Source organism: Cystoisospora suis (genome assembly GCF_002600585.1).
Source record: "Cystoisospora suis strain Wien I chromosome Unknown contig_1685, whole genome shotgun sequence".
Classification (NCBI taxonomy): domain Eukaryota; phylum Apicomplexa; class Conoidasida; order Eucoccidiorida; family Sarcocystidae; genus Cystoisospora; species Cystoisospora suis.
The window spans coordinates 72,196-86,027 of record NW_027154485.1 but is presented as its reverse complement, the minus strand read 5'-3'; the positions used below and the strand labels follow the sequence as shown (position 1 = coordinate 86,027).

The 13,832-nt window shown below is 45.4% G+C and overlaps 1 protein-coding gene across 1 annotated transcript; it reads left to right on the top strand.

Moving 5' to 3' along the window:
- Nucleotides 1-701: 701 nt before the first annotated feature.
- CSUI_003732 (uncharacterized protein) lies at nt 702-13,087 on the top strand. The gene is made up of 11 exons (XM_068063927.1): nt 702-1,505; nt 2,462-3,354; nt 4,187-4,240; nt 5,671-5,898; nt 6,972-7,061; nt 7,520-8,145; nt 8,543-9,092; nt 9,980-10,071; nt 10,836-10,887; nt 11,812-11,924; nt 12,640-13,087. Exons 2-11 carry the CDS (start codon nt 3,250-3,252, stop codon nt 12,707-12,709), a joined length of 1,980 nt encoding a protein of 659 aa, XP_067924105.1. The 5' UTR covers nt 702-1,505; nt 2,462-3,249; the 3' UTR covers nt 12,710-13,087.
- The last annotated feature ends 745 nt before the right edge of the window (nt 13,088-13,832 follow it).

The window sequence follows — 13,832 nt, the reverse complement described above, 5'->3', positions numbered from 1 at the left end:
CGATCGTCACCGTTTCGCCTTTTGTCCCTACAGTTGGAATTAGTTAATTGTAGCTTTCTTTGTCTAGAAACTGTGTAACATCGTAGCGAACGTGGCCGCTGCTGCAGTTCAGAGCACCGGCGGATTGTAGCTCAGTGTTGCCGCGGCGTAGCGGCGGCACCACACACAGTACGAACTGAATGCCGCTTGTCAGCGGAAAAAGGTCCGCGTGCAGTTTGACAGCGACATTCCCCGGTTGAACACGGCGCGTGGTTGCCCATTTTCGGTCGTCTGACTTGTGACTCGTGAGAGGGTTTTCTACGACCCCAGGAATATTCAGGAGCAAGGGGAGGAACGGAAGCTGCCATAGAGAAAGGTCTCGCTTCCTTTGGGTATTGCGGTACATTTGATTACCGAGGTTTGCAACATGTCGAGTTTCATCTCTTCCATTCACAAACCTATGGTCACACACACAACCGGTGCGGGAGGTGGCCGGCCAACCCCAGTTGTTTTTACTGGGACAGGTGCGCGACGGTTTGCGAACAGTAACGAGATTTACGCAGTTAGGTACAGCGAGGACTCCTTCTCTTGGATGTATGGTCTAGATCCATCTTCGGTACATTCATCAACCTACGCTTAACCATCTCCCTGTACATAGAGGGAGCTCGCTGGCCCTGTGTGTTTCCCAGGGGGGCTAAGAGCGCTGCAAGGACTCACTAGAACTGCCGAACGACTGACTCCGTTCTCCGCGGGATGTGTGTCGGTTAATACTGTGAAGTATTTTGACAAGAAGAAAAAGGGATCTCCGAACAGGGAAACTGTCGTCTTTTACTTCCTTACATCAGATTCCACTTTCTTTACCGTCTTTTCTTGTCTTTTTGTCTTGGACTCTAGCCTAGCTTCCGCTCCCTCCTTACCTCTCCCGGGAAGGTTTCTGTTCGTACTATTTTCAACTTCCATTACTCCCTACCTCGATTATTTACTCAGCTCGCTTCTCCCGCTTCTGATATGAAACGACATCGTTTCCGCATCATGGTTTCCCGTTTGTACCGCACGACCCAGACGACAACTGCTGAACTGTTTCTGTTTCTTTGCGTGACACTAGGTTCACTTCGCGACTCAAGATGATCAGACAAGAAAAGGCAGTCTCCTTCTCCACTTTCCCTCTCGGAGAGTCATTGGTCGCTGGATTCTAGCGTAAAGAAACATGCAGAAGAAGCAGGGAGGAGATTGAGTATCTCTACTGGCCACGTTTTTTGCTTTCTGCTTACAAAAGAAGAGGGGACAAACCATGTGATTCGCTTTCGCCTTCGGTCGTTTGTTGCCCGTCACACTTATTTTACCTGTTCCTTTGATTTCCTATGCACCTCAGTCTTTTTCCTCGCCTTCGCTGTTCCCTCTCTCTAACTACGTGAGTGGCGCAACCTCTTCGTTTTAACTAAGCCACCGTGACGACTTCTCTGTTTTTCTGTCGAGAGTCAGATGTGGACTACACCGCCGCCGTGCACACAGACGCAAAACTTTCTGTGAGTCTTCGTGCATGCGGCTCTCTGGTTCGTTGTTGATTTCGATCGCAACGATGAAAGGAGACAGAAGAGAAGAACAGTATGCCATGTCTGCTAGACAAGGAGCCATACCGATCTCTCTGGTTCGTCTGTGAAGTTAGTTTTGTCGCAGCTGAACTTCCAAAGCTCATCTATTTCAGAAGAGCAGCACTTGACAGTTCATCTTCGGGCTCTCCCAAGACCAAATCAACAGAGAGAGCTTCGCTGTCGAGCGCCGGCAAACAGAAGGAAACAACCTCTTTTCATATATAGGATATCTATCCATACATATGTATATATATATGTATATATATATATACGCATCTGTATTTATGTACTGCTGAAATCGGTGTGGAGAGCGATTTTTCTTATGTATGTGTGCATGTAAGAAGTTTGTGTCCACGCGAGGTGAAAGAGGGTTGTTCTGCCGTGTTTCATGGGCATTTTCTGTTGTCGCCATCCCTTTCCTCTTCGTCTTTTTCTTTTCCATTCCAGCATTTTAGAACCATCTACTTTATCCTCTCTCTCTCTCCTTTCGTCTCTTTCACGGTCTGTGGCATTGCGCCACCCCATCCAAGGGTTCTTTTTTACAAGAGAAGAACCGACCTGTTTATCGTCACCAGAAGAGAGACAACAGAAGCTCCATGGATCCAACGTCCATCTGTCTATGCCATTGTGTCGATTGTTATGCATCGACAGTCCTCCCTAGCGCTGCTAAGCTCGTGCCTCGATGAAGGGGGGGGAACCTCCTTGTCCGTTTGAAATTCTGTTTTCTTAAAGAGAGGAAACAACAGTCTTCTCGTTCCTTACTATCTATCTCTTTCTCTCCTGCTCTTTCCAAGTCTCTCTATCCTTCTCTTGGGGGCCTAGACGCGAAACAAAGACTCTGCTGACGAGTTTCTGTACCTCTGTATTTGTCTTTCTGTTTCTCTCGCAAGCATATACACGTCTCAGCTCGGAAGACTTCTCTCGGCTCCGTTCAGTTACGTCTCTCAGCTCCCCCTCGGATAGCTCTCTGCCGCTTGTGGTGGAGAGAGAGGGACAGAAAGGGTTAGCATGATCCTTCGAGGTGGACGATACATTACGCCTTCAGTCGGCAGCAGTTTATCCATTTGCTTTTCTTCGCTTTCTTCTTCTTCCTCTGCCTCATCGTCTGCAGCCTCGATCTTGTGGGGGCTTCTGGCTGTAGCTCTCCTCTCTTTCTTTCTCTCTTCCTTCAAGGAGGTCTTGCATCTCTCTTTCTTTTCCGAGTCGCCTGTTGTTGTGGTTGATCTTTTCTCCGGCGCCTTCCTTCGTACGGCTGGCCTAGCTCGTAGAGAGACCAACTAGAAAGATAGAAAGAAATAAAGAGAGAGAAAGAAAAACTGCAAGACAAGAACACCAGCAGGATTCTCTCTTCTTCATCTATATCTTCTTCTCACTATCGTATCTTTTCGCCTTTTTCCTATTCCGTCTTCTCCTTCATTCTTTCGACCCTCTCCCCGCCATTGCCTTTCGTTCTTCCTCTGTCTTTCCGACCTTTTCTTCTCTGCAAAAGAATAGGAGGCGGCGGGAGACCTGCATTGTAGTCCTTCAATTTCTTTATCGAGGTCCTCTTTCTCTTGAAAGCATACACGTGCTTTTCTTCGGGTCTTTTTCTTTCTCTCTCTCTCTTTCAGACTTTCCTTCTTCATTTGGATGCTTGTGATAACTCAGTTGTTCTTCTTCTTCTTTGTCTCTCTTCATAATGGCGACTGTCGAAGCTCAGAGCGTGCAGTACATTATCGACCCTACCCCGGTCGATGACGAAGGAATTCTTACGCTTATCGAGCTAGATTCCAAGCACCCTGATGTAGGCGCATCTCTTTCTCTTCTTCACTCTCTTCGAAAGACTTTCTTGTTTCTGTGCTTGTCCATCTTCTTTTTTCTGCACTTCTTTCCTTCCTATACAGTCGACCATTCGACAGAGAGAGATAGAGAGAGAGACCGAAGAGAGAGAGAGAGATAGAGAGGTGTCATGATTACATGTTGGTCGTATGCTTGAGTTTCAGTAGAAAAGAAATGAAGAGTTGTTTCTCTTCAAGGAAAAGATCGATCCTATAGGCAGTGAGATAGATAGGGTGTACATACAGGATAGATTGCTCGTTTAGAGATATAGAACGAGAGAAGGGAGAGAGAGTGGAAAGCTTGAAGATCCTCTTGTTTGTTTTTCCTAGAGCAGATGTCTCAAGAAAGTAATGACCTTTTTCATTTGAGAGAAAGAAAGGAGGATGGAATGTATGATATCGGCTGAGGATGTGAGACTGTCGGACTTCCTTATGTCTTTCCGTCTTCTCACAAGAGTTACAGAACCATGGGAAAGAAAGGCAACGACATACATATGGAATGTGTGGATACTTGCTTCTCTTCTTTCTATTCAAGACCTTCTTCGTCTATGGATTGTATTCCTTGGCAAAGTCTCTGTTTGCATTCTGTTCCTTCAAAGCCTACGAAGGGATAGATGAAGATCGTCGATAGAAGAAGAAGAAGAAAAAGAGGAAGGTTCTCTGCACACCTCTGATACATTAACTTCACTACTTTCGTAGATCCTTCTACACTTTCCATGACGGCACCATGTCTCTCTCTCTCTTTCATTCATTCTTTCTTTCTCATTTTCTCTTCTTTCTTTCTTTCTTTCTTTTTAGATTATAACTGCCAACACTCGGATTCAAAAGTTTGTGCTCGACAGTGCAAATGCGGTAAGTCATCTGTTGTACGACAAGAAGAAGGAGAAGGAGAGGGAAAGAGAGAGGAAAAAGTAACGAACGAAAGAAATTATCAGATGTATTGGGTCACTACCTTCTTTACTATACGAAGATGTCTGCTCTAGGCATTTTGAAGATGATACGCTTCAAACGCCAAGTCTTGTATAAATAACATAGGGAGAGATCACATATGAATCTCCAATACAGCCAGGAGGTGGACTAGTGCGATGTAGAGTGGTTTGTATAGGCTCACTCGTTAGTTGTGCTTGACAGGGTGGCTTTCTGTTGAGAAGATATCGGGCAGGCGCTAGTAGCAGGAGGTCATTTGATTCTTCCCTTTATATAGGAGCAGAATTTGATATGAAGGCTCGGAGAGAAAGAAGATGAGGATGCTCATGTTTGCCTGGGGCGCGGGCTGCTGTCTTGTGTCTTGTTTGCCTTTCTCTGTGTGTCTGTAGATACAAGCAACAAAGTGCCTAGTCTTTGCATAGATAGATAGATAGATTAAAGATAGATAGATAGATATTGGGCTCTCTCTTATAAGAAGATTGATGCATGAGTTCACATGAGATATAGCTGTTTACTCGTTCAACTCAAGCAATTAGCTATGAACGGATGTATACATAGGATGCGTGTGAATTGGTATGTAGGCGTGCATGTCGTTCTAAACTGAACGCCTTTGCCTTAGACTGTGTCTGCATCCTTAAAGAAAGATTTCTATACGAATCTGTCATAGATGGATGTACACCCCTTTCAATTGCCTATTCATATCTCTTTCTCTATGTATATCTATATATGGATGTGTATCTGTATATCCTGAGGGTACTGCATATATGTATGTATATTGCACTCTGAAAGCTTGTATACATATATGGTGGCTGTACGGAGATATTTTTAGATCGGGGATGTAGATACACCAGGCTGCTGTACTTAAATACGAATAGTCACGAGCTGTTTGAAGCAAAACAAGCGAAAACGCAGACCCAGGAGACCTCTACTGACAGAGTGCATGCAACCGCACGGACCACCCAAGAAATCTAGATGTACGTCATCTGTACGGAAGGAAAGCAGGGACTCTTCCTTCATATAGAAAATTCACATTGGACGGCGGCTCAGCCGCACAGCAGATCCTTCTTCAAACCTCAGGCAGGTACTATGGATGCGTGGTGCTCCTTTCATGTCTTCTCTATTGGCCCAGTAGATATGGCTCTTACATAGTTATTGATATGTCTATCTATATACATACAGGTATTGTATGTCTATCTGTGTACATACAGGTATGTGTCTAAATTTCAACACTGCATGCGCACCCGCGATTCTCCGTGTGCTTATGCTTGGCTTGAGTGACGAAATACGAGCCCTTTGAAAAGAAAAGAGAAGATTTCTTCTCTTTCTTCTCTTCCGCCTTTTCTGAGTGGTCGCAGATCTGTGCCGAGGCTGCAAACTTAGAACGAAAGTCACGTCAGAAACTTCAAGAAAAGAGAGGTGGGGCAGGAGAGAAGACAGAAGGGCATTCGTCGACGTCTCCTACCCTGGAAGAGATTGCAGGGACGGCTGCAAGTGTCTACGAAGAGAATCGACAACAGCTAGCTGATCAAATGAAACAATGCCGGGTTCTCCTTGATGCATGCAATCGCCTTGTCTTTGACCTTGTATGTGGAGAATACATCTCTAGGGGACCTCACTCTATATTCAGAGGTCTCTAGAGCATATGTGTCTACACACATGAACACTGTCTATGTAGAATATCTATATCTATCTATATGTATTTATGTGTACACATCTACCATTACCTTGAAACTCGTAGAATGATGTGGATAGATATTTATACACATAAATAGAACCTGTGCTCTTATAGCTATTTACCAGTTTTCTAACCTTTCTTGTATACGTGGAATCTATTCACAGAGATGAGTGATGTGTGCACCGAAAATTCATAGGAATAGCGACGCACATCAAGCCTATGAATCTGAAGCTGTTTCCTTCCTTGTCTACACCTCTCCCTGCGTGAAACTTGTGGTTTGAAATGTCGCTTGTCTTTCCCTATCTCGCCATGAGACTGGGTTATGTTTAGTGAAGAAGAGATATACATCTACCTCCTACAATAGTTTTCTCGATATACATTCAGTGCTTCGATACGATAAGAAAGTCAAGATGATCTGAGAATCTCCTTGTATAAGCATGAAGAGTACCGGATTCGCTTGGGCGGGCGGCACTGTGTCTTTTCTTTACACGGAAGCGAGCTTCTTCATTCTTCGTAGGGTTCTTCTCACCTCAGTTAGAACATGGATGATAGAGGGACTGGAGACAGAATAGATGATTTTTTCTTCCTGTAAGGGATGTATCCTAGCATAGAACAAGTGATCTTCTTGAACGGGGAATGGCTGACGAGGAAGCTTTTCTCTTCTCTTCATTCTCTCTGTTACAAAGTCGCCTTCTGTTTCTCTAGTCGTCCTATATATATATATATATATCTGTGGTGTTCCTCTAGCCTCTTGTAGACGTATCCATATCTGTATAGACACACGTACATCTCTTCTGATGTACATATGGGTAGTCCTGAATGTATAACGATGATGTATGTCTATGTGTGTATACAGGTGTACACATGCACGAAGAGGGTGGTATTGTTCTCATAGTGCATGAGGGAACGGATGGCAGCGCGTTCAGTCATCTCTGGTTCTGTTCTATCCTCTTCTTTCTTTCTTTCTTTTGGTCTTTGTAGGATAATGTTGACTTTTCTTGTATGAAGGTGATCTGGGGTGACGAGAGGTCTGTACGCCAATCACGTAAACACTTGACACAGCTCATTGAGGTAAGAAAGAGGCAAGTAAAGATGAGAGGGAGAGCGAAGGGTTTCTTCCATAGAAAGTCCTCTCGGAGATCCAGAGTCTTTTTTGCTTCTGTCCGTTTTCCCTCATACAAAAATGGTATCAAGCGGTCGTTTATCTAGATAGATATTGATATAAAGATAGATTAGATCTATAGATCGAGATAGAATTTGGATCCTGGGGGTGGCACAATGTCCGTCTCTTCGTAATGTTTTTCCGAGATCTCTTCGTATTTGGGCCTTAGGCCTTTCTCGGCCGATTATCTTGTTTCTTCTTCTCTGATGAGCTCTCTGTCGTCTCTACGGTGTATGTACATACACTTCACAACAAAGGGAGTGTGTCTCGCGTTTGGTCGCTTCTACTCCCACGATCTAAAACCGTGACAGAGACGATTTAGAAGGGAAAGGAAAGAAGAGGAGAGGAACTCTCTTTCTCCTCACAGAAAACGGAAGAAGAAGATCTTCTGTTTCTTATGGTTTTCTTTCTGTCTTCAAAGAAAATTACAGATAAACTTGAAGCTGTGAACCGATTCCTGAAGAAAGTCTCCAGCAAATTATCTCCTCTCCCTTCTACTCCGTCTCCTGTTTCTTCTTCTTCGCCTTCTTCTTCTTCTTCACCTTTTTCTTCTTCTGCTACGACTGATATCCCCGTCTCTAGCGTCGGCAAGCCCCAACTAGACACGAAGACGGAGTCGACAAGAACCAACACGGGAGCAGGAGTAGACACAGCTAGTCCGTCATGTTTGTCAAAAAGTGATTACGATAGAAGAGAAGAGAAAAGTGAAGGAGGCACCAAAAGACAAAGAGAAGAGAGAGGAGAAGAAGAAGAAGAACAACAGGGGGGACCAGGTCATTGGGCTACTGCTGTGTCAAGTGGGGAGCAGTCAGGTACATCATCGGCACGTGAAACACAACTAGGAGAGCGAGACCATTCTTCAGACGTGAGTAAAGGCGCTTGTCTGGTAGCAGGAAATCTTTTAGATGGAGAGGCAAGAAGAGACGCAGCAGGAGGAGGAGGAGGTATAGGGAGAGGTCGAGGAAGAGGCGATGTCCCTCCTGGGTCGGGAAGGTATGTCTACATGGATCGTGTGGAGTGGGCTAGACTCAAAGAACCATTGGCAAGTTCCATCCATGGACCCCAGTACAGCTTGTGCAGGCAATGATAGATAGATTAAAGATAGATAGATAGATTGGAGATAGGTAGATAGATTCAAGATAGATAGATCTCTTAGAGAGAAGAAGGTAGATCAAAGATGGATAGATAGATATAAGAATGCTGCGAATATGCTTGACGTATCATGTGAGTCGTCCTCTTGATGGCGGTGTTCAGTCAGTCGCTGTCATTCCTTGCCCTCCGGTTTTCTAGTCTTTTCCGAGTATGCCGACTGGAGGACTCTGTGTGAGTTGATTCCTTCTGTCCGTTTGGTTGGTGTCCTCATCTCCTTTTTTCTCCTTCACCTTTGTAGAGGTCGCGGACTTCTTCTATCTTCACGTGGAAGAGGCCGTGGAGGTCTTGCCCCGGGTGGTCGAGGCCGTGGAACAGGTGAAGGCCCGCCTTCAAGCGATAGCAGCAGTGATAGTGAAGGAGGAGGTGTCCATAGTTCAGATGAGAGAGAAGGGGGGGCTCGTGTATCCTCCTCTTCTCTCTCTAAAACAGGTGTTGTTCTTTCAGAAAGCTCACAAGACACCCCGAGGCATCAGGCCAGTGGGACTGCTCCTACGTCTTCTTCTTCTACGGCCGTAGAAGGAAGTTATCCTAATCCTCAGACTCACCATAGTAGAAGTGATGGTGCTTCTCGAGGAGAGAAGAAACATGGGAGAGAAGAGAGAGAAGATGACCTTAAAGCTAAGAATGGCGATGACAATGAAGAGAAGTACGATCGCTGGGGGAATAAACGATGGAAGAGAAAGCCTGCTTCTAATGTCGATTGGCTCCTCAAGTGTAGAACCAAACTGTGTGAACTGAAGGAACGGACTGTGCGGAAGGCTGTCTCCGATGTCTTCATCAAAAATCGGGTAGGCCTAACAACGCCTTAAACACAAGACAGACTCTCAGGAAGGGCCTTGTCTTGTTGACCATATCTTCTCGGACAGGAGGAAAAGAAAGAGAAGGAGGAGGACAGGAAAAGACATTGAAATAACTACTTGCTACTTAGACTTGAGAAGTCTTCTGCAGGAGGCGGGAGAGGAAGAACATAGACACGCGCGTATAGAGAGAAAGAGAGAGAGAGATGTCTTTTTGTCACTCTATCAAGATCTATGTATTTATGTAGGGTCTAGTGCGATTCGGTTGGAGAGCGACAAAGAATAAGGTCATGACTTGTGTGTGGAGCTATCTATAGAGAAGATATGTGTTACTTATAGAGAGATAAAGAGACACGGTGGTTCTCGTACTTCGGATAGACGACGACGGCTGTGTCGAGTAGAGAGGTCGAAGACTTCTAGGCATGCTCGCATTGGTAGATCGAGCTTCTCGGAATAGACAAGTCTTCGTTGATGGGTATATCTTGCTGCTGGCATAATCTACTAGCTGTCAGTTCATATATATATATATATTCATGGGTATATCTTTTCTCTTTTGTATACGTATGTGACACTCTACTGCCTTGTGTTTTTTTCCTTGTGCTGCTGACACACCGTAGGGATGTATAGATATGTAGATATAGATATATCGCATGCATATACGTGTCGATTATGTACAGCTAGGTGAGTAGCTCTACTCTCAATATATATGACATGAATACATCGCATATATATGAGTCCATGCGATCATATATTCTTTAGTGTTCTCTTATCCTCTATCCCGCTCTTGGGCCTTTGAGAAAGTCTCTTCTTTCCTTCTTTGTGAAGATGTTCGTCTCCTGCCGAAATATCCTTCTCCGCTCTTCCCACCTCCTTCCCAGACTGTCCAGGAGACCATTGATTTTATGAATCATAACTTCAAAAAGCTACAAGTCGTGGCTGATAAACCGCGAGCTGACATTACACCCGAAGAGTAAGGGAGGTTCAAGTGTACGTACAGCGCAAGGGGGATGATATAAGGACATGCAGGAATAAAATCTCGAATACGCAATCGATACCTACAGGTCTACAGAATGCATGTTTGTACTGACGACTCGTGTTCTAGACATAACCTTCTCATGTCTATCGTTTTCGATCTTTCCCAAGAAGATTTCATGCATGCGCATGTCCATACTTCTATGAGGCCTTTCTTTCTAGACTCTTTCTCTTCGGATCTTTCTGTGTGCTTTTGCTTTGTGGTCGTTGTCGTACCAGCCTGGTATTGTTCCGCTTCTGTATAGATATATAGATATGTATAGTAAGTTCACCTCCGCAGACACCAACGTGAAAGGAGACAGGGACAGTAGTATAGGGAGTGTATGGAGGGAAGAGAGTTGGTATGTGAAGATCAGGCGCCCCGGGCCCACCTATGTAGTCAAGCTTGAACAGCCGTAGTGATGTCCAGGGGTACAGATAGGTATATACTTGCGTATAGCATTTCTGTTATGTATATGCATGCATATGTAGATACGTAGACAGGTCTTCGAAGCGATACACGTAGGTATTGGTTGCTTCTTCATGCAACTCAACAGTCTGTGTTCTCTCCCTTGTAGTAGGAGTGTTTCCCATGTAGGTGGGGGAATGGCACCTTCTCTTCCTTTCTCATATAAGTCCAGATGATTAAGGTGGAAAGGCAGTTTTGTGTGAAGTTTCAGTGAGTGAATACAGGAGTGTCTTTCCTGTTGAATGTGCTTGCAGTCGACGCGTTTTCATGCAGTCTATTGAGAGTTATATCGCTGGCTTGGATAAGGTCAGATACAATATCGTACATGCACACGTACCTGTCTGTTTACACACATACATACACGTATATATATATATATATATGTATATAGTTCAGAGGCTTTTAGTGGGTTGGCTCCGCTGTCTCAGGTGTAGAGGGGTCCATCGATAGTTTGTTTCGAAACAGAGAGATTTGTTTTTCATGTTTCAAGACAAAAAGATTCTCAGGGGCGCTATTTTTCCTAGATACGTCTCTTTCTTCCTACTTTCCCAAGAACTCACACGCGTCAATAGTGCAGTGGTTTGTAGCTTTCTTCCTTCCCCGATGACTCGAGCCCTCTATGGAGTTTCCATACTTTTCTATTTCATCCACTTGGTCTTCTCTGTAGAGCAACACAATAGCGGAGCTGTCAAAAACATAAAGCATACCCTATCATCATGTGTATTTCTTTGTGGCTGTATGTGTGAAATGTGGGTGACTGTCTGTCTGAAGGATGGATGAAAAGGCGAAGGAAGGAGCCTTTCTTTACAGACAGTTCACTGGTTCTTTGCACTTTCTTCGATCTAAGAGAAGATCAGAGATGGGCTCTTTCTATCGTTTGTTTTCTCTACCGTAACGTCTCAATGCCCCTTTGCTCGATCGTATGGAGGGTGATGGTTCCTTCTGTTGTGTCAACAAGAAAGAAAAGACGAAGAAGAAGAAAGTGAAGGCATACCTCTATACATTGTTTTTCGCACAGGGCGCATGCTATGTTGGTGAAACCCTATATATAGAGAGAGAGCTGGTGCGTTCTACAGCTACCATATCCACATATATATAGATATATGTATATCATAGGAAGGTTGTTTGCATGCATCTGACGGTAAGAGCCTCGAGTTCTCCTGGATGGTGTCTAGGGTGTCATTGTTTCTGTAGTGGTCTTTTGTTGGTCTCTTATCCTCATCTCTTCAGGCGTGCGCACTGATCGCCAAGCAGGCGATGAACAAGCGGCAGTTGATGAACTTACATGAGAGCGCATGCAAAATTGAGAAACTACAAACTCCGAGTGAATTAGTAGAGGAAATGTAAGTTCTCTTCTCTCCGAGATTAGATTTGACAGTCAACCACACTCTCAAAGTGTGCAATAGCAGTCGAAGAAGCTATTTTCTTCTTTCTATATCCAGAGGGGGGGGGGGCAGAGCATGACCGGTGAAAGATCTGAGGGAACTATGGCTAGAGAAGTAGGAGGGCTATGAACAAATGGATGTGTCTGTGAGATGGTGGTAATATGAGGAGACCGATGGTACCAGTCGGACCCTCATTTTGTGTTTCTCGATGGAGATTCCTTCTGAGTTAGGAGTTTTTCGTAGACGCCATTCAGTGAGCGCAGGAGGGTACCCGTTGATTGTGCGGCCAGATAACGAAGAGAGAGATGGCTTTGAATTGTCGATAAGCGGCGTAGCGTCACTTTCTTCTTCTCGGCGTCTTGTCTTGATAGCTTGTGGTGACGGATGGACAAGATGATGATAGGCATAGAATGAAGGGGCGTGCCAGAGTGACAGTGTTGGTGAGAGTTTCTTCTTGTTTTTATTGTGAGAAATGAGTACCAGGGAGAGGGGCGGAGTGATTTATGAAAGATGGTGAATCTTCTGGACTTGTCTCCAGTACTCTCCACTTTGCAAGCATGCATGCATGCATCAGCACATCCTTTTGCAGTTCTCCTGTTGCTGGGATGATGCTTCGCTGTTCATCCCGGAGTCCAGGCGAGATTTTCCCCGTGTGTCTTGTTAATGCTTTCAGGAAGAGTACGATCTCGCTTTTGCAGACATTTGCTTTCATGCCACCCAGCAGAGACAGTGACTCAGATTAGTGTTCTTCAGATTCTACTGACATTAGGGAGAAGAAAGAAGCTGGGGTATGTTTGAAGCCATAAGGCACGTTGGGAGATGGTGGTGCGCGGGATAGTAGCATAGGAGTAGAACGGGCAGCGATTGTTGTCTGAAGAGCTTTGTTCCTTGTCTACGTCAAAGAACAGGCAGATGGTTTCGCACGAAACAAGTGTCGAGCAGGTGAAGCTTACTACTTCTCATCGGTTGACGCCGGTATTGTCTGTGACGTTCCGGACTGATCAAACCGCACTCTATCAGTGAGTGACTTTCGCTCGGTTCACGCACTTCCCTATCTATTTTAGATGGCAGATTTAAGACGCTCCAAACAAGGTGATGATTTCTCTGGCCAACTTCCCGAACATACTCTAAGAGGAGGCTTTCTGATGTGTATTTGTCAGCGTAGATCCTCGCGTAGTTCTTCAGCGCGGATGATTCTGTATCAGCGTAAAGGCCACCTACTCTTTAGTTGACTCTAAGTCCCGCGGTTACTGCTTTCAAGAAATACTAGTGGCCGTATGAGAAGAGGAGAGAGAAACCAGGCGTGCTGCTGGTAGACACGGTAATATCGGCGGTGCTGCTGTCAGAATAGCTTCAGCGGTTGCGCAGCCGTGCCGGCCTCCTGACACCAGACAAGCCCCAACTAGTAGAGCCTGGGTGAACTCGGTGTGCTCCTGGGCACAGTTACTCTGCGGTACAGTTACTGACATAATATGCCCCCCACTGTTTTTGCCAAGATGCTGATAGGCAGCTGGTATACCTGACAAAACCGCCTGAAAACCTCAGGTAACCAGAGCATGTTGAACGGATTGTCCTTCACCGGTGCCTGCTTGTCGAGGTGGCGTCCCCTGTTGGTCGGAGCGATGCTGCGGCGCGAAGACCGCTAAACTAGCCGGCGCACCTCACTACCGTAGCAGCAGTGCTGGCCTTATTCGCAACAGACAGTGAAACCAGCTTCGCAAATGCATTCATGGCTCACTCTGTGGATGTGACCGCCTTGCCTGGAAGGAAGGCTGCGGTTCGATCGTGAGCCGGAGGTTGTCACTGTAATGCTTATGGCACGCCTCCGCACGATGGGTTGTGCTGTGCTCCGAGGTGGTAGTTGCG

Excerpts from the sequence above, each read along its gene's own strand:
- CSUI_003732 (XM_068063927.1), top strand. The coding sequence starts at position 3,250 with ATGGCGACTGTCGAAGCTCAGAGCGTGCAGTACATTATCGACCCTACC. Across the intron at positions 4,241-5,670 it reads TGCTCGACAGTGCAAATGCG|ATCTGTGCCGAGGCTGCAAA; the intron begins GTAAGTCATCTG and ends GAGTGGTCGCAG. Across the intron at positions 9,093-9,979 it reads ATGTCTTCATCAAAAATCGG|ACTGTCCAGGAGACCATTGA; the intron begins GTAGGCCTAACA and ends CCTCCTTCCCAG.